Source organism: Gorilla gorilla, chromosome 8, assembly GCF_029281585.2.
Source record: "Gorilla gorilla gorilla isolate KB3781 chromosome 8, NHGRI_mGorGor1-v2.1_pri, whole genome shotgun sequence".
Taxonomy (NCBI): domain Eukaryota; kingdom Metazoa; phylum Chordata; class Mammalia; order Primates; family Hominidae; genus Gorilla; species Gorilla gorilla.
In genome coordinates this window covers 101029177-101049241 of record NC_073232.2, presented here as the reverse complement: position 1 = coordinate 101049241, position 20065 = coordinate 101029177, and the positions used below count along the sequence as shown (strand labels likewise).

The following is a 20065-nucleotide window of genomic DNA, read 5'->3' as shown; positions in this document are numbered from 1 at the left end:
TAGTTCACAAAATCGAAGAAACTGCTCTATCAAAAACCTCGGGGAAAACTCAAAGATACTCTATAGAGATCATCTGTATTAAGTCATGAAACTTCTCTTTAGGAAGCCACCACTGGATGGTAGTTCAAACCACCAGGAGATGGACTATTACCTTCCCAACTTGGGTCAGATCTTTTAATTCTTGGATTAGTTAGCCATATCAAGAAACAGGAGAGGAAGCACAGACTTAGTCACTGGAGGAATTGCTGAAAACTAAGAAGGCACACCAGTCGTATCTAAAATGCTGAAATATGAACAATTCCTTATTTTAGCATTTTTTCTTAATAAATGACTTACAATATTCATATTAGCTTCAGGGTTTGCATTGTTTCCTTTCTTGTCATAACCATACATAGATCCAGGAAGAAGCATCCAGCATGCTGCTGCTAAAAGCTGCCACATTTGGGAACTGCCTAGGAAAGGAAATTTAATATATTTGTCATCAAAGATAAATTCTACGAAGTGAAATTTGGTGTAATCTTTTTATAACACTGCTATGAGAGAGAGCAGAAACATACTTCTAGGCTGTGCTTTAACCAGTAGAATACTGAATTATACAACATTCATTCCATGAAAAATCTAAAATGACTTTTTAGTAAGAAAAGAAAAGAAAGGCACAAGGAAAGAAGAAAAGAGGGAATGAATGGAAAGGAGCAGAGAAACCAATCAATCAAGTTTCCAGTAGATAACTGGACAAAAGAGGGAATAGATAATGTGTAGAAAATAAATATAATGGCCAATAAATTAATCAAAGCACATTTAGTATCTCTATTTATTAGATTGGTTGGTACTTTTTTCTGATGGTGGAGTTAATCATTGGCAAAACCTTTATGAAAAAAATTTGTTAACATGTCTTGTAAATTTAAAAGTATTCATAACCTTCACTCAGTAATTTTGTTTTCAGGAGTCTATCTAAAAGAAAAATGATGTATATATAAACACTGGGTATAAAATTATTTCTTATTATATATCTTAAGACAGTAAAATTTCCTGAAGTAAGAGACTGGTGATCTAAATTATGGGTGAGAAAAAATGGAATTATTCAGTCATCAAATATTATGCTTATGTGTGATATGTGAAAATTCCTACTACATAATACATAGGGAAAAACAGACTTCAAATTGTGCATATATTTTGAGTTCAATGATGACACAAACCATAATAGAAAAAAAAGCCTAAACATCAAATTTTAATTATAGTTATATCTAGATGGTGAATATTTGGATGATTATTTTCTCATTTTTAAAGTGTTTTTCACACTTTCTAAATTTTCTATATCCAGTATTACTTTATCATAGGAAAAACATTATTATTTAAACTTTTTTTAAAATTGTGAACATTGTGGAGAGAAAAAGATTATGAGTATTTCTCATTTGTCTTTGAAACTACTTAAGTTTAAAGCAAAGAACAACTTTGCAAAAACAACCAAGGGGAACATTTTTCAGGAGGGCTTCCTTTTACAGTTACTTATAAAATACAGATCTTCAAATTATGTTAGAAAATACACCCTCCCTGCTAATCTGTTTTGTTATTGTATAGTAATATAATATATTGACATATAAATTAATACGGATTAATATAGCTTGATTCTGGTGCAACTCTATGGCAGCAATAATAATATCACCTTCAGAAGCAATAATTATTACTGCTGTCATAACTGCTCTTATAACTATGTATTGAGCACCTATTATGTACCAAGTAATGTGCCGGACATATATGATTTTATTTTATTCTCAAAATAATTCTAAAGGGTAGGAAATATTGGGCTGGGCATGATGGCTCATGCCTGTAATCCCAGCACTTTGGAAGGCTGAGACGGGCTGATCACTTCAGTCCAGGAGTACGAGACCAGCCTGGGCAACACGGAAAACCTTGTTTCTAAAAAAAATACAAAAAATTAGCCAGCCATGGTGGCATGCACCTGTAGTCCCAGCTACTCATGGGGCTGAGGTGAGAGGATCACCTGGGCCCAGGAGTTTGAGACTCCAGTAAGCTGTGATAGCACCGCCACTGAACGCCAGCCTCGGTGACAGAGTGAAACCCTGTCAAAAAAAAAAAAAAAAAAAAATAAGAAAGAAGAAAAAAATTTAAAAAAGGATGGGAAATATTGTCCTCATTTTATTTAAAATAAAACTGGGCCTTACAAAGTCAAGTAATTTGCCCAACATCAAACAGATGGTCATGGAGGCAGAATCTGAACTCAGGTTGCCTGACTCTAGGAAATGCACATGAAGACTGTGCTCTTAACCACTCCGTCCATTCAGACTAGTTTTACAGGGGCCCTCTGGCTTCTGTGTGTCTAATTAGTGTTTTTCTAAGTATGGCCCGTAGACCACAGGCATCATAATCACCATGAAAAACACTGAAGACTGTTAGACATCACACTGAAAACTCTTAGACCTCACCACCGCCTAGCTGAAGGAGAATCTATTGGGGGTGCTTGGCCCAGGAATCTGCATTTTAAACCATCATTACAAGTGGTTCATATGCATTCTAAAGTTTAAAAAACAGCCAGACTGGTTGGATTCTTTCAGAAGATAAACTATTTCATTCTTGTTTCTGTTTATCTGAGACCTAGCATGCAGGTTTTTATAAATGCCAATAAAATGGATGGATGAAGGAGTACATGAATATGTTATTTAATCTTTTTTTTCCTGAGACGGAGTTTTGCTCTTGTTGCCCAGGCTGGAGTATAATGGCGCGACCCCGGCTCACTGCAACATCCGTCTTCTGGGTTCAAGGGATTCTCTTGCCCCAGCCCCCGGAATAGCTGGGATTACAGGCGCGTGCCGCCACACCTAATTTTTTGCAGTTTTAGTAGAGACGGGGTTTCACCATTTTGGTCAGGCTGGTCTCGAACTCCTGACTCCTGCTGATCCACCCACCTTGGCCTCCCAAAGTGCTGGGATTACAGGAGTGAGCCACCGCAACTGGCCATGTTATTTAATCTTAATGACTATGCCAGATTGACTCACTATTTTATATTACATATTGCTTCACTGGTTTGATTTTATTCCACTTCATCATTCCTCACTGAGAGTAAGCTTTGAATGTTGATCAGGTCCTTACCTCAGGATTATATTTTATGGCAAAGTAGTAGGGAAATGTGTAAAAATTGGTCTTCTCTCTCAAGGCTTTGACAGTTAACATGGTCTCATTTCTGCTGAGTGGCTGGCGTTTTGAGGCCTCTGAATCACAATCACCAGTAAGTAAACCTGGGGCCCTTGTGTTGGAGCAGATCCAGCTCTCTTCTGAAATGGCTAATCCTGTGGGTGTTGTAATGTTGCAGGGGAAGAGGGCTGTGAGCTAGCACAATGTGCTGCTTATAGGAAGAGCTGGGAGCCAGCCCCAAGGGATGGCACAAGGATATACTAGCCATGACAGATTGCCTTTTGTAACCATGACATACAGCCCATCAGCTGCCTTTGTTTTGTTCCCCTGTGTTATATGGATCTGGATATAGAAAGATGACACACCGCAGCAAGAGAAGTCTGTACATGTTCCATTTAGGAAGGAGTGTCAAGTCCAATCTAAACAGCCTGTCTTCCAGCACCTCTTACAAGGGATGTTCTTACCTGCTTTGCCTATCCAAGCTTTATAGCATTAACTGTAATTGTTGGGTAAGGGTGCTTGATTCAGGAACCTCTCTTAATAATACTCTGAGTTTTTTTATTTCTTTGACCTGTTTCTGTGACAGCTCCCTGATGAATATTGCCTTCTCATGTGTCCCACATCGACATTCTGCTGGTTCATATATCCTTATATTCTATATAATATCATATATCCTTATATCCTGTTTCATATATCCTTATATGCTAATGCATATAAGGATATTAGACTAAGAAATATAAAGATATTAGACTAAGAAATATAAGGATATTAGACTAAGGATATGCTAATGCATATAAGGATTTTAGACTAAGAAAAAAGCAGACATGATAAATTCCAGGGGATTCTCAGTTTTTAAAGATGTGACCCTTGGTTGCAAGTACTCAGATTAAATCACAATAGATTATATTTATTGTATATTTTATTATAGATATAATCTATAATAGATTTTATTGATTTATCACTGTAAATCAGCTTTTCACATTGCCATCCTACAAAACATGACTCCCATAAAATGCTATTTGTATAAAGAGGCCATGGGCAAATATATGTTCAACTATATATGTATGTGTACATATTATATATATGACTTCCTTGGAGACTTACAGACTGTGTGTGTGTGTGTGTGCATAAAACTTGCTTGGATATTCAGACTACACACACACATACACACACATGTATCTGGATACACTTATATAAATGCTATAAACATCACTTATTTGGAGAGCCTTAGTTTATAATTAAGGTTCACTATAGTCCTGCAGTCAAGACTCTATTTAACTTTATTTAACCTACTTTTCTGCAGTCTTTTTTTAAAATTTTATTTTGGATTCAGGGGTAGATGTGCAGGTTTGTTATATACGTAAACTTGTGTCATGGAGGTTGGTTGCACAGATTATTTCATTGCCCAGGTACTAAACCTAGTACCAAATAGTTACTTTTTCTGATCCTCTTCCTCCTCCTACCCTCCACCCTCAAGTAGTCCCCAGTGTCTGTCGTTCCCCTCTTTGTGTCCATGAGTTATTAAATGCTGATTTAATATTTCTTTCTCTATTTACTATACCAAAAAAATCTATATAATGAAGGAAAGGCTAAAATAAGTGGGCAAAAATTGGAAACGTCTCTTTCAAAAGTTTCTTCAGGCAGATGCTCTACATGACAGTGGAGACAGCTGCTACTTTTACTCAAATTTGGTTGGAATTTGATTGGAAAAAGGTACATTACTTGCAAGACCCTCTTCCCATGCTCAAAAATCTCCCTTTCTCTAATAGTTGCTTTTTGTCCGCTCCCTGCCCCCAACCCCTCTAGCTACTGCAGTCAGTAGGAAATATGAGACTTTCAAGAGAATATTGCCTTGATGCATGTTTGATTTTATATTGGGTTTACATATTGTATATCAAATGCATGTGGATTATATGTAGGCAGCTCTCATAAGTAATGCATTTTGCACTGACAAATACATTGATGGTGAAATCAAGGATAGCAATTTCTCAACAAAAGAATATCAGAAGTAATAGAGACCTTAATTCCATTTTTCTTATTGCCCTGTAATAGGAACTATCAGGCTCATCAAGCAAACACTTAATAACAACTTATGGCAATGCTTGGAGAGCATTCTTAACCAGTCCCCACCCTAATTCTTCACTATATTCATAAATGGAGGTGAGAATTGGCCAGAGTGTGCAGGTACAAAGACCCCACAGAAAACTCTAAGCTCTAAGTTTGGAAAACTCTTAAGTTTAAAAAATGCAAAGGGGTCAGTTTCTACAGATGAATTTCAGTTTGATCAATGGTAAAATAAAGCTAATGATGAATCCCTGAATGCTTTGTGGAGAATTCTGAGTTAAAATTCTAACTCTGTCCTTCAGAAGATATGGCAGCCATGAGAATGCAGCTGTCAGAGCTTCAACTGCAGGGAGCAAAACTGGCTATGAGCCACAGCTCCTGTGTCTCAACTCCATCACTAGCTTCCCAGTGAAGCTGCACATTGTAGACACTTCCTAACTATTGGCTATTACTGTTTTTATTATTAGTTGTGAGATTGCTAGGCAATTAAACTTCTCTGAAACTTAATTTTCTTATCTGTATGGTGAGGATAATAACACCTACATGTAGGGTTGGCTTAAGATGATAAAGATGTGATAAATAAGATGATAAATAATGTCTATAAAACATCTAACAATGCTTGACTCTCAGTAAATGGTAGCTCTTGTTATACCATGTCTTCTACTTCTGTGATTATTTCAGATGTATGTCTTGGTTCTTCAACTAGTTCATAAGCTTCTTAAGGACAAGAACCACATATTATACTTTATATTATAAATACAAATAGTTTGTATTTATAACTTTTTAAATCTTTTGTGTCTCTAGTTTTGCTCATACTGAATATGGCACAATTATTTCAATTGACTTATGAAAAATAACAACATATTTTGTACCAACACTTATCAAATAGAATAAGAGCAGCCAAGAATTTCTGTTTACTTATTAATTCTATTAATAATATTCATTTTTCACTATATAGAGTACTTTACCTATTTAATCTATAATTTATATATCATGGACTGAGCATCTATATGCTTAATCATTATAATCATTATTTTTCCATCGCTAGCAAACGTAAGTGTCAATTTAGAATTTGAACAATATCTGTTTTTACTCAATTTCTTTTCACTGGGTCTTACTCCCCCTTATGAAGATAGTTTGGGAACAGTGTAACTCATTGGAAGATTACAAGAGAGGAACAATTTTGTCTTAACAAATTTAAGTATAAAATTCTTATCAGTGACAAAGTAAAAAATAGGATAGGGCCGAGAAAAATGAAAATAGAAAATATCTTGTATATGCAGGTTACCTGGTAAACAACTAAAAGATACAAAACAAAGCCGATATCAACATGCACAATAAAATGTAAGCAAAATGTGTGACATTCTCACAGCCCAAGGAAGACATGACAAATGGGATAAAAATTTATATATATGTATATATAATTTTCTAAAGTATATATATAAAATTTTCATCCTATATTATACTTGGCTTCCTTCTATATATATAGATCTATATATATAAAATTTCCTAAATAATATGTATGTATATATATAGAAGGAAGCCAAGTATAATATTAGTGAAAGACATGAAACCATATCTTGCCTGTCATCAGTTATGGCATACATTTTTTGTTTCATCTTTTCTTGATTAGTGAGCTCAGAAAGATATGGAAAAGAAATGTGGGCATGTAGGCTGCATGGGAGGAAGAAAGCAATTATATAACAGATCATGATTTGGACAAAAGGATAAAAGGTTCATATTTATAATGAATCGATATTACCTATGTTATCTTAAGCAGGCTAAACAAAAAACTGAAAGAGCCTCTTTCCTGCCCCAAGAGAGAGACAGAAAATGAGAAAAGTTAAAGAAAGGAGCCAGGAAGGCAAAGAAAAAGAGAGTGGGGAAGAAATAAATCAGAAAAAAAAACATTAAATAATACAAGTTTAGGCAACCTGAGTGATGTTTTTTCACTTCTTATCTTAATAAGCTATGTTTGAGCAATTTTTGCATGTTCAGTTGTTGGTAAACAATGGAATGGCTGGTCTTGAGTAATATATTTCTATATATTTCCAGATGAGATATTAGCAGGAATTTTATGGCAATTGTGCATTCAGCTTATTTTTGTCTGTAGATCAGATGGTACATCATTATTTCCCAACTGTGTGCTGAGGAGGAAAAGTTTATTATCCTCTTCTCTATCACAATGCAGAATTAGGAGAGTTACTGGGAGTTAATGAAAGAATTCTAGAAAAAGAGTCTGAAAACAGAAGACCTATAGTGTGGGCCTTTCTTTTCCTATCTGGGAAAACACGTGGACCTTAAAAATGCCTATGCCACCTTCCTCATGAGGTTGTTGCAAAGTTCCAAAGAAATAATGCTAAAGACAGCATAACTAAATCATAAAAAAATAGAAAATACCGGAATATAAGGCAGGATGCATCTTCTTTACAGAAAAACCCAAGAGTAGAAGGTGAATATCTTCTGCTATGTTTCTAAAATAACTCAAGCAAAGTTAAGGACCAAGACGAACCTTTCCTTTACAATCATTTGAATGAAAAGATCTAGAAGGGAGCAGAGAGACATTCCAAAGGAATCTGGTATTCACAACCAGGTATTTAGCAGATGGTTTGAGAGCTCGTCCCTATGTTTACTATTTAAATGAACTGGATGACAAAACAGACAAATCCTGGAATCAAACATGTGGGATCTCTCCTGCTGTCTCCTAGTCACCCATCCGCTTCTTTACCTCTGGTGTTCTGACTCCCAGCTCCACCCTTTGCTAGCTACATGCACTGGTCTCTTTCCCCATTCTCCTTGATCCAACAGCATCTTATCATCTGTCCGCTGCTCACTCTTTCTTTCTCCCCAAACTCATTCTCTCAAGTATCTCTCACTAATCACATACTTTCATATATTCCCTAGGTGAGAAAAAAAAATCCAAATCCATACATCCCACATGTGAACCTCTAATTCCATATTCCCTCAAGCCTTCAGGATACTTCCACTTTGATTTCTTTTTGCAGTCTTTAATCCAATATCCCCTCAAATAGAATTATTCTCTTTTTCTTTTTCAATTCCTCTTTTATTTCAATTCCAGAATCTGTATCCTCCCAATCTTGAAAGCTGGAAACTGAAATTTTCCTATATTCTGGCCAGGCTCAGTGGCTCATGCCTGTAATCCCAGCACTTTGGGAGGCCGAGGCACGTGGATCACCTGAGGCCAGGAGTTCCAGACCAGCCTGGCTAACATGGTGAAACCTGTCTCTACTGAAAATAAAAAAATTAGCCAGTTGTGGTGGCACACGCCTGTAGTCCCAGCTACTCGGGAGGCTGAGGCAGGAGAATCACTTGAACCCAAGAGGCAGAGGTTGCAGTGAACCGAGATCGGGCCACTGCACTCCCACCTGAGTGACAGAGTGAGACTCTGTCTCAAAAAAAAAAAAAAAAAAAAAAAAAAGAAATTTTCCTGAATTCTCTGATTTCCTCAAACTCTATTGCCAATCTCTTAATAAATAGTGATATTCTTTCAAACATTTTCAAACTCCTTTTCAAAACTTTGCTCAATTATCTCTTTTCTCTGTCATTCTTTTTAAAAAGTTTTCAATTATTACTATTACCTATCTAGTCTAGTATCTAATTCCTAATATCTTATATCATTATACTGGTCTCCTGCCTGGTTTTTCATTTTTGAGTCTTTATGAGTCGAATCATTATGTATGTTGCCAAAAGATTAATTTTTACAAAATCATTTTATCATATTAAATATCCATTTGAGAAACCGTAATGAAAAACTTCCACTTCCAAATATGGTGGTGTAACTCATACAAGACTAGTTCTCTCACTAGATCAAATATACAAGTCAATTGTTTTCAGGCATCAGATAATAGGGTACAAATTTGCAATCTTGAGATAGGCATATTTTAAAAACTCAATAGAGGAATCATGACAGAATGCTAATATTTTATTATCCTAGAATAAGGCAGAAAACAGGCAAGGAAGGAAGGAAAGCAGGAAGGAAGGAAGGAGAAAGAAAGAGAGAGAGAAAGAAAGGAAAGAAAGAAAGAGAAACAGAAAGAAAGAAAAAAAGAAAAGGAAGAAAGAGGACAAGTGGAAAACAAATAGTGAAAGGTCAGAATGGCAGATTTAAACAAAACTGTACCAAAAATTACATTAAATGCTAATACAGAAAATACTCTACAAAAAGGCAAATATTGTCAGACTATATATGTATAAAAAAAGCGGGGCCCAACTATGTACTTTCAACAAAAGCACACTTTAAAGGAAAATGGGTTGAAAGTAAAAGAAATAAATAAGTATATCATACAAGCAGTAAGAATAAGAAAGCTGTCAAATTTATAACAGACAAAGTAGGCTTCAAGACAATGAACATTATCAGAGTCAAAGCGAGATATTTTGTAATGTTAATTCATCTAGAAGAAAAAAGTCAATTCATCAGGAAGATAAAACAACCCTAAATATGTAGGCATCCAATAATAGAACTTCAGAATATGAGAAGATCAAACTGATAGAGATATAGGTAATTATTCAGTTTCATAGCTGTATGTTTCAACATATCTCTTTCAATAATTGGTGGAAAAATTAGACAGAAATAATATAGAAATATAGAAAACCTGAACAGCACTATTAACCAATTTGTTATAATTGACATTTGCAGAACATGCCTAAAGAACCCATAGAAACTGAAGCAATAAAAAGGGAAATTTGCAACCAAATGATAATAAAACATGACGTATCAAAATTTGACATACAGCCAAAGTACTGCTTAGAAATAAATTTAGTGATTTAACTGCCAGTGTTAGAAAAAAGTTTATAATCAATTATCTGAGTTTCTACCATAAAAAGTTAGAAAAAGAGCATCAAATTAATATCAAAGTAGTAGGAGGAGAGGAATAATAAAGAGGAAATAATAAAATAAATAAAAATATTAGAGAAAATTAATAAAGCCAAAAGTTGGTCCTTGGAAAAAATTAATAAAAATCAAGTAACCCTAACAAAACTAATCAAGGAAAAATAGAGCTACAATATGTGCCAATATCAGAAATAAAATAGTACATATCATTAACAATACAAACAATAAAATAAGAGAATATTCTGAAAACTGCAAATAAATTTGATAAATTATATTAACTAGACAAATTCCTTGAAAAACACAACTTAAAAAACCATTTCCAGAAGAAAAAGAACATTTCTATATCTACCTTAAAAGTTGAATTTGTTTTATAAAATATTTCCACGTGCATGGACAAAAATTACAGACCCACATAGTTTCATCAGTGAGCATCCTATCTAATATGAGGAAGAAATTATTACACTCATCGACGATTTTACAGAGCTATAACACTGAAGCTGTTCATGTGTCCCTGAAGTTGTTAGCATACAACCCTTCTTGACAAACTATTCTTAGTGTTCTGATGGATAAATTGGAGCCAAGATTATTAGAATAATATGGAAATTAATCAAAGGAGCAAATAGTTTAAAATGATCAGTTTTAAAATTGGGAAGTACATTTGACAAAACTCAACACCACTTTATAATAAAAAATTTTTAGGAAAATAGAAATGAAAAGGAAATGTCTCAATCAGATGAAGGAATTCTATAAAATATCCTCCAGGTACAATTATAATTAATGCTAACATATTGAATACTTTCACCTTAAGGATGAAACAAGAGAAAGCATGTCTTTCTTATCACCTCCATTTACCGTGATACCGGAGGTGCTATTAAATAAAATAAATCAAAAGAGGAAACAACAACAACAACAAAGATGGGAAAGTAGAAACAACACTAAATTTATTTATTTTATTTTATTTTATAATTTTTATTTTATGTTATTTTTATTATTATTTTTTTGAGACAGAGTCTTGCTCTGACACCCAGGCTGGAGTGCAATGGCATGATCTTGGCTCACTGCAACCTCTGCAGTGAGCCTCTCCTGGGTTCAAGTGATTCTCCTGCCTCTGCCCCCCAAGTAGCTGGGATTACAGGTGCCCACCACTGCGCCTGGCTAATTTTTGTATTTTTAGTAGAGATGGGGTTTCACCATGTTGGCCAGGCTGGTTTCAAACACCTGACCTCAGGTAATCCGCCCACCTCGGCCTCCCAAAGTGCTGGGATTACAGGTGTGAGCCACCACGCCCAGCCTAAATTTATTTTTACATGGTGTGGTGATGCATATAGAAAATCCTAACTAGTCTACACAAAACCCACTATATCTAATAGATGAATACAGAGAAAAGTATTAAGATACAAAGCTAATATTTAAAAAGCAATTGTTTTTTCTTATGCTGATAAAGTAGATAGTTCATAAAACTATGCTTCTTTCAGAACTGTATTTTCTTGCTTTGAAAGTTTATCCCTCTTTTTTTCTAGTCGCCAGAAATAAAAACACTGTTATGGTAATACTTACAACAAAAAATCAAAATGCAATTAGGACAATAACAGCTATAATTTTTGGTATCTATCACATATAATAACAATTGGAAATAACTATATGGCGTTGACTTTAAAAAGTGATTTATAAGAATTAATTTAATTTACAAACAACTCTATTGGTAGGTGCTGCTATTATTATCTCTATTATCCTCTTTTTGTTGGTTTGTTGTACAGAAAATGGAACTCATGCAAAGAGAGGGTAAGTAGGTTAGCTAAATTCACATAGCTAGAAATTGCTATAGCGAGATTTGTATCTGATTGGTTTGATCCCAGAGTCTACAGATGTAACCACCTCTCTATACTGTGTCTCCTGTGTGATGATGGAGTATCCCATGTATTTCATTTCTTTAAATGACTACCAGGATGCATACATTTCATGAAATTCCAGTAACCTACAGCTAATATAGAGTTACAGGCTGAAAATCTTATTCAAAAGAAGTTGGTCATCTTTTCTTTCAGTTTCCTTATATCTGACCCTCTGGTTAAAAACAAGATAAAACTCTTTATTCAAGAGAAAGAAATTATGGACTATTGCAATGCACTATTTCAAAGCTTTCTCTTTCTCTCTCTTCTTCCCATGGTAACAGTAAGAATCACACTAGCATTTTCATTTTAAATAGGACTGTTCTCTGAAGAAAATAAGCAGAAAAGTAAATGGAAACAGTACAGATACATCAGCGCAGATAAATCCCTGCAAAAGCTATAATTAGGCTAAGCTGACATTATGTCTTAATGAGAAGTGGCTCAGATGATTCAGAGTATGGAGCCTGGAATTAAGAAAAAAAAAACATTATCTGGAACAAGGATATGACTTTCACAAAGAATATGGGAGGGAGCAGTACTATATTTACAATAGACACCTTATCTGTTCAGCATTTATGAGAATTTAGGCCATTAACATGTGAATGTTAGGTCCACATTATGGTAGGTCCACAATATGGATTTGCTGAATAAGTGCATGAATAATAAGTAGGTAAATGAAGCTTACTTGCATTGTTACCAGTCATTTTTATTGTTGCTGTCATAGCTAGTTTTAGTTCTTTTTAGCTAAAAAAATTACTGAAACATTGTAAAATTCTTATCTATTAAAAAGTGGTAAAATATGATTTCAACTGAGAGAGTTCAGTCATCATTGCACTACACTTGTTATGCTAACAAAAATCAAAATAATGAGAAATACATTGAGCAGAAGATCTGTAAAATCTTTACACTGAAAATTACAAAACAAATCCAAATACATAGAGAGATATACTTTGTTTATACATCAACAGACTCAATAGATTAAATTATATGTTGTTTAATAACTTTTGACATAGGTTTCAATGTATTTCAGTGAGAAAGTATTTTCAACAATTATTCCTGCAGGAACAATTGGAAATCAATTTTGAAAAAAGTAACCTTGATACATTTCCCAAACCAGATACAAAAATATACCTCAGATTGCAAATCTAAAACTAAAAGCTTAAGTACAAAGTTGTTAGAAGATAACAAAGAATAATATCTTTACAAATTTGGGGTAGACAACTAACCATAAACAAAAAAAGATTTAAAAATTATTAAAATAAAAAACTTCTGATCTTCAAAAACATCATCAAAAAAATAAGCTGGACACAGTGGCTCACGCTTGTAATCCCAGTACTTTGGGAAGCCAAGGCGGGTGGATCACTTGAGGCCAGGAGCTCGAGACCCACCTGGCCAACATGGTAAAACCCCATCTCTACTAAAAATTCAAAAATTAACCAGGCATGTTGGTGCACGCTTGTAATCCCAGCTACTCATAGGAGGCTGAGATATGATAATCACTTGAACCCAGGAGATGGAGGTTGCAGTGAGCCGAGATTGTGCCACTGCACTCCAGCCTGGGTGATAGAGTGAGACTGTCTCAAAAAGCAAAGAAAAAGAGAAGAAAAGAAAACAGCTAATGTACAACTTGAGGGCTATAGTTTATTGTATTGTAGTTGGAATTTTGCCTAAAAGAGTACATTTTAAGCGCTCTTGCCACGCACACAAAGGGTAACTAGGTAAGATTATTGATACGTTAATTTGTTTTACTGTAGTAACCATTTCACTACATATATGTATAGCAAAACATCACGTTATTCACATTAAAATATATGCAATAATAAAAGAAAAAGGCAATTCACAGACAAAAGGAAAATATTTGCAATAGATATTTGATAAAGGACTCTAGGAAATTTCAAGAACTCCAGAAATAAATAATAACAAAAAAATTAAATTTAAAAAATGGACAAAATACTTGGACAGACAGTAAACAAAAGAGAATAGATGGAAGGCCAATAAACACAAGAAAAGATGTTCAACATTGTTAGTCATCAGAAAGAAATGCAAAGTTAAACCCTAGAGAGATACTACTGCATACTCAATAGACTAGCTAACATCAACTGCACCAAATGTTGGGGAAGATGAGGAGCTACTGGACCTTTCCATATATAGATGATGGGATATATATTTATAGTTTATAATATCACAGTGACTCTCAGAAACTCTAACAGTTTCTGAAAATCCTGTGAGATAGCAATTCTGCCTTTAGGTAGTTGCTTAAAATAAAAGAAAATATTGGTTTGCAAGATTGTTCGCTGAAGATTTATTCACAAATAGCAAATTATTGGAAATAATACAAATGTCCATTAGTAGTAGAATGGACACATAATCATGTTATGTTTATGTAATGGAATGCTTACTACTCATCGACACATTGAACAGCCTGGATAAATATCACAAACGTTATGCCGAATGAGAAAAGCGCAAAGGAGTGCATACTCTACGGTTGAATTTCTGTAAAGGTCAAAAACAGATAAAACTAATTCATAGGAATAGAAATAACAATAGTGTTTGCTTGGTTCTAGGGCAAATTTTGACTGGGATAATTGCTAAGATTCATCAAACTGTACAATTCAGATCTGTGCATTTTACTGAATTTAATTATACCACAATTAAAAGGAAACTGGAAACTGTTGCAAAGCAGGTGTTTTCAACATTTACTAGTGCTGGTGTAAACTAGTAAAACTTATTTGACATATTGCTGTAATTACTAGGAATTTTAAAGAACATCCACATTTTATATCCCAGTAGTTCCACTCAATAAATACATGCTAAAAAGATAAATTCTCAACTTGGAGAGGGATCTTTTTGTACAAGATTGCTTTAATTCTTGTTATTTGTAATAAAAATTAAAAACATGTTTTCAATTACAAGAGAATTTTAAAATAAACTATAATATATTTATTTAATCTTGTAGATAAATCCATGAAATTATTTTAAAGACTATATAAAAACATGAAAGCATACTTATGACATTATGCTAAATAGAGGAAAAAGTTGTTGGGCAAAAGAATTGTATATACCAATAGTCTATAGAGTATACAATAACTTTCAAGAAATACATAGGCACATACATAGTTTTAAAAGAATGAAATTCTAGACCTTTGACTCTCATCTACACTCTTTTGTAATACTAATTTGGCCTGAGAATTTCTGGTTTGAAGCAGGGTCTCCTTTTCTAACTTTGCAAAGGAAAAGCCCAACCCTCTCCTTTCCTGAATCTTACGATGTGAATTGTTCTAGGCTGTATAAATGGCTGAGACTCCCTAACAAGAGAATAACTGACAATATTGACATTGGTATTGGGAAAGGAACTGACCTTAATAAAATAGCAATCCCTTTCCAAGGGCATTTAACCTCTGCAAGTCGGTTTTGAATTCTTTGCTTAAAAAAAAAAAAATAGAAAGAGGATGCACTTGAGTGGTTAGTAGATAGAGCATAAAAAATAATTTTTGTGTCTTGGCTGGAAGCCATCATTCTCAGCCAACTAACAGGAACAAAGATCCAAACACCGCATGTTCTCACTCATAGGTGAGAGTTGAACAATGAGAACACAGGGAGGGGAACATCACACACTGGGGCCTGTCGGGGGGTGGGGGACAAGGAGAAGGATAGCATTAGGAGAAATACCTAATGTAGATGACGGGTTGATAGGTGCAGCAAACCACCGTGGCACGTGTATACCTATGTAACAAACCTACACGTTCTGCACATGTATCCCAGAACTTAAAGTATAATAAAAAATAAAATAATTTTTGTTGATGCATCACTATGTGATTTGTGACACAGAGCTTCATAAAGAGTTCAAAAAATTGTGGCATTGTGTAAACATGGTTTCTCAGCACTCACATCTATTCAAGAAATGAAAAAGAATTGATGATGAATTTTGTTTCATTCTGTCAATAAATAATAATCATCAATGGATGCAGAATTTAAAAGGAAAAGATCTACTTACATCATTAAGAAAAGCATCACCAATAAAGTTTTACTCCTAATGCTTAATCATTTTTCATTAAACTTTTAATGTGTTATGATCCTTTGGACAATTATATACAAATAAAAATTAAAATCACACATCATTAAAAACTTTTTACAAAATGCAACCTTATGGTCACAGGAAATGAAAACAATTTAAGTTTTAATGTATATGGACCTTTTAGTTGCAGAGAATAATCTACTGATCAATAAAAGAAATAATAACACAAATATGTTATATTAAAATATATTTGTAGGAATATGTAAAACATCTGTAGAAATGACTGGAATGAGAATATGAATAGAAGGAGAAAAATAAAAGATGTAAAACTTTAAATTCATTAAATAAGGGAATTTTTAAGTGGATGATATTAGGCATCAAATCATTATCCTATTGGATTCATTTTGAAAATTGTGTAGCAATTTAATTTTAAACTATTAATATTTACAATGTGCCATAAAGTGCACCTTAGCAATGATTTAAAAATATGACATAAATTTTATATGCCAACCTAAAAATTTGCAGTCACTTACAGAGTTTTGCAAACTTTGGGGCTATAGAAGCAAAAATAATATTTAAGCAACTGTTACATATTTTTAAATTTTTATTGTTTTTAAACTTCTAAAACAAATAAACAAAAAAGTATGGTCTTCAAAAGACTAGAAGAATTACTCCAAAATGAAAATGGTTATATTTGGTCACTGGGAATAAACATTTTCCCTCTTCCACTAATTTACTTATTGGTTATATATTTTTCTTGATGAATTTATTAGCTTGAATCATCCTTATAATAATAGCAAAGGTTATGACATTTAGAAATAATTATGTATAAATTTAAACTCAATGACCTGTGAGTAAATGTCCTAGATGTCTTCTTAGGGGCAAAGTTCAGAAGTTTTAGTACTTCCATCTTGTAATAATCATTTCAGCAGTATCCCATAGTTTTTGTTTATTAAAAGATTCTTGGCAGCCATACAAATGACTGGGTTTTCCAGAAGACTGTTGTTTATCAATTAGAATGTTTTTGCATCTGCCACATTTTTCCTTTTTATCTGACATTTTAAATCTAAAACCCAATGGGTGTTTACAGAGATTTAGGATCTGTCTTGCTCCTACCTCAGCATCCTTCATAAAGCTCTAATACTTTTAACCTCTTACGAAAACAGAGTGACTCACAACTATTAGTGGTCAGGTTAGTCAGAAACTAGATTTAAATTGCTTCCCTGTTTTTCCCCCACCCACAGGGTGAAAGACAGTGAATCAGGAAGACTGAGGAGACTATTAACAAGTGAATGAAAGGAAATCTTTACCCAATAGGATATCCAGTCCTAAAAATTGTAGATTTGAGAATTAAACACCTAGCACATTTGAATCAGGAAGAAAGAGTAGGCAACTTTGATGGAATTTTCAAATAGGTTAAGAGGCCAGTAGCTCTGTGCTCTAAGCCTAGAGGCAAGCAGAAAAGAACAAGAGTCTTGGGATAAATGGGAAATAAAATGCCAAGGTAGAAAAAAATGAATAACAAACATTTAAAGAGCATTATATTTCACATGTCTTCTATAATATGAAGGACAAAGCACTTGTCCTGCCTGGTAAAATAGGCTCTGAAAGATTGTTGCTTCAAATTAAAGGCAAAAATTAAATAAAATAAACCACAAAGGAAGAGCAGTGAAGGAAATAATTTTTCCTTCAATGTCCTTACAAAGTAAAGGAGAGACAGGATAGTCCAGTGAAGGAATATGAAACCAAGTCATTTTAGAGTAAAATGGCACTTTAACTTCATGTTGTTATTCCAAAACTCAGTTCCATACTCTCATATTTACAGCCTGAAGTGCTAAGTATGCCAAGGTGCTATATATTTGAGTTGGTTTCTGTTTTCAGACACGAAGAAAGCCTGGTAAAAACCGCTTTCTTATTTCTAGAAAAAGAAAACAAAGGATAACTATTTTGTAAAAACAAACAAAAAATAACAGTTTGGCTTTGACACATAGAATTAAAGAATAATTATTTAATCTCTCTATGTCTAGAGGGAATATTAGTCCATTCAGTTGACTCATCTTCATCTTTCTAGCTTCCAATCAGGTCTGCAATTTAAAGGGTGACAGGAGCATGATACTCTTAAATATCATCTACATTAATATGAACCACATTTTCACTCCTCTCCCAGTAAAACTATTGATTACAAAGCAGCAGACAAAGAGAACGGTGTGTCCTCCACAAATGATTGATTTCATAAGCAGTTGTGTCACTCTTGACAGTCACTTTGCTTCATATTCCCCTGCAGATGACCCTGATCATAAAAAAGAATATTCATACTCAAGGCCATTGGAATGAGAACATAAAGGGCTTTCTAAAAAATGGTAAATGGTTTTGAGAACATTATCCAAACATTATTTCCCAAACCCCTAGATGCAAGACTCAAAAGAGAGGTTCATAAAATTATTTATTGCTAGATTTTTCCAGGTGTAGACTTGTGATACCTCCTCTCACTGAGGTTCAAATATAGTGATGTCTGCTTTCTAGATGCTGCAGCTTTCTGAAAGGGAAAACTTGTCATAACATGCCTAGAAGACTCTCCATTTGAAGTTGTCACATTATAATCTTGCTGTATCTTGCTTAACCTGATAGAATCAAAATACAATATTCATCATCAACATGTAAAGTTCTGTCCCTCTGAAGGTTTCCCATGTCTCACTAATACACTATGATCCAGGCTCTGCAAATAGATGAAAAGTCATTACCTGATCCAAGTCTTTGGAGGTCTGTCTTCAAGTCCTGGGAGCTTCAGGTGCATTCCAGATCCTTCCAGAGGCAACTGTCAGTGGAACATGCTCTGTTTTAAACAGCTCAAAAGATGGCGCAACTAGAAATTTCTCAACTGGGAGCAGATTAATCATGGTTTCAAATATGACAGATGCTACTAAGGTAAACTTGTTAGGTGAGTTCTTAGCCAGTGATGAAAAAGAGTGTGATTGAGACTAAAATTCTCACTCCTGCCAAGCCAATCCTCATGTTCCATGCCTCAAGGGTCAGATGAATTGGAAGATTCTCAGCAGAATCTGAGACTCTCTACTTAGAAAATAATAGACTCTCTACTTAGAAAATAATTTCCACCAAGGGTGGATGAAATGACCCCAGTCAAACGAGCATCTCTGTAAAATGCCACATCCTCCTGCCTCATCCAGCTGCATCACTTCTAATGCTACCACATTGCCAATTATTGCTTTGGCTTTTCTGAATTTCTTTTACCTTAGTATGTAAATTGGGCATTAGAATTGGTAGGAAATAGTATATCCAATTCTTTCAAGATCTCTAGCTAGCTAAAGGCAAATAAACAAAAACAAACTGGCTTTTTTTTTTTCTACTCTCCAACCAATCTCTTTCTTGCCATGTAAGCTGTCTTGTGTCTGCACTCCATGAAAGTTTGAAATCAGATAATCTGGAATTCCAGAACTGCATAGAGTTCTATTTTCAGTAGTGGGCATTTATATTATGGAAAACTACAAGGGTAATTACAAGTCCAGTTTGGGTAAATTAAAACAACCAAATTTCTAAAATGATCTCAAAACTAATATTTTCCATGCTTCAAAGTCATCTGAAGAGGAAGAGTATTCGTGAATTAGTTCCTGAATTTTCATCATTGGTTCAGACATGTCTATGTACATGCAGAGCATAGGAAAGAATTGCAAACACACTTGTATCAGAACGTGCATTTTAGTCAGGTAGGACTTAGTGGCATGAGGTTAGTTTAAATACGTTCAAGTTTCTTTGGATTGTGTCAGTTACTAATTAGGTTCCATTAGAGTCAGTTTGATTGGAAATTGTAGTTGGAATTGGCTTTGCTTCCATTACTGTAATAGTTTCAACCACTTAATTATTTACAGATTTACTTGATTTATGAGAAACGTTTTATATTCCTATATTTTTAATGTTTAATTCCACTTAAAATGTAGTACATTCTACTGGCATGCCAATTTGAATCTCTGAAATAAAGCATAGCAACTGGAAAGATAGTTCATGTTTTGGCAATATACAAACTGCTGGAATCTAGTCTATGCTAGCAAATACAGACATTTCTATACTAGAAAACACAGATAT

At 34.1% G+C, this 20065-nt stretch overlaps 1 protein-coding gene across 2 annotated transcripts in view; it reads right to left on the bottom strand.

The window, feature by feature from the left end:
- The window catches only part of LIPK (lipase family member K), a 47566-nt gene extending 28777 nt beyond the window's left edge, over positions 1-18789 (bottom strand). The window contains exons 1-3 of one of the 2 annotated variants that reach the window (XM_063710296.1): positions 18709-18780; positions 18532-18588; positions 337-452 (exon numbers count right to left, since the gene is read on the bottom strand). In XM_063710296.1, the coding sequence (XP_063566366.1) occupies positions 337-452; positions 18532-18547 (132 nt within the window). In that variant the 5' untranslated portion in view covers positions 18548-18588; positions 18709-18780. Of the gene's footprint in view, positions 1-336; positions 453-18531; positions 18589-18708 lie in introns of both variants that reach the window. The other variant, XM_004049744.4, reaches the window with a different exon arrangement.
- Positions 18790-20065: the final 1276 nt, after the last annotated feature.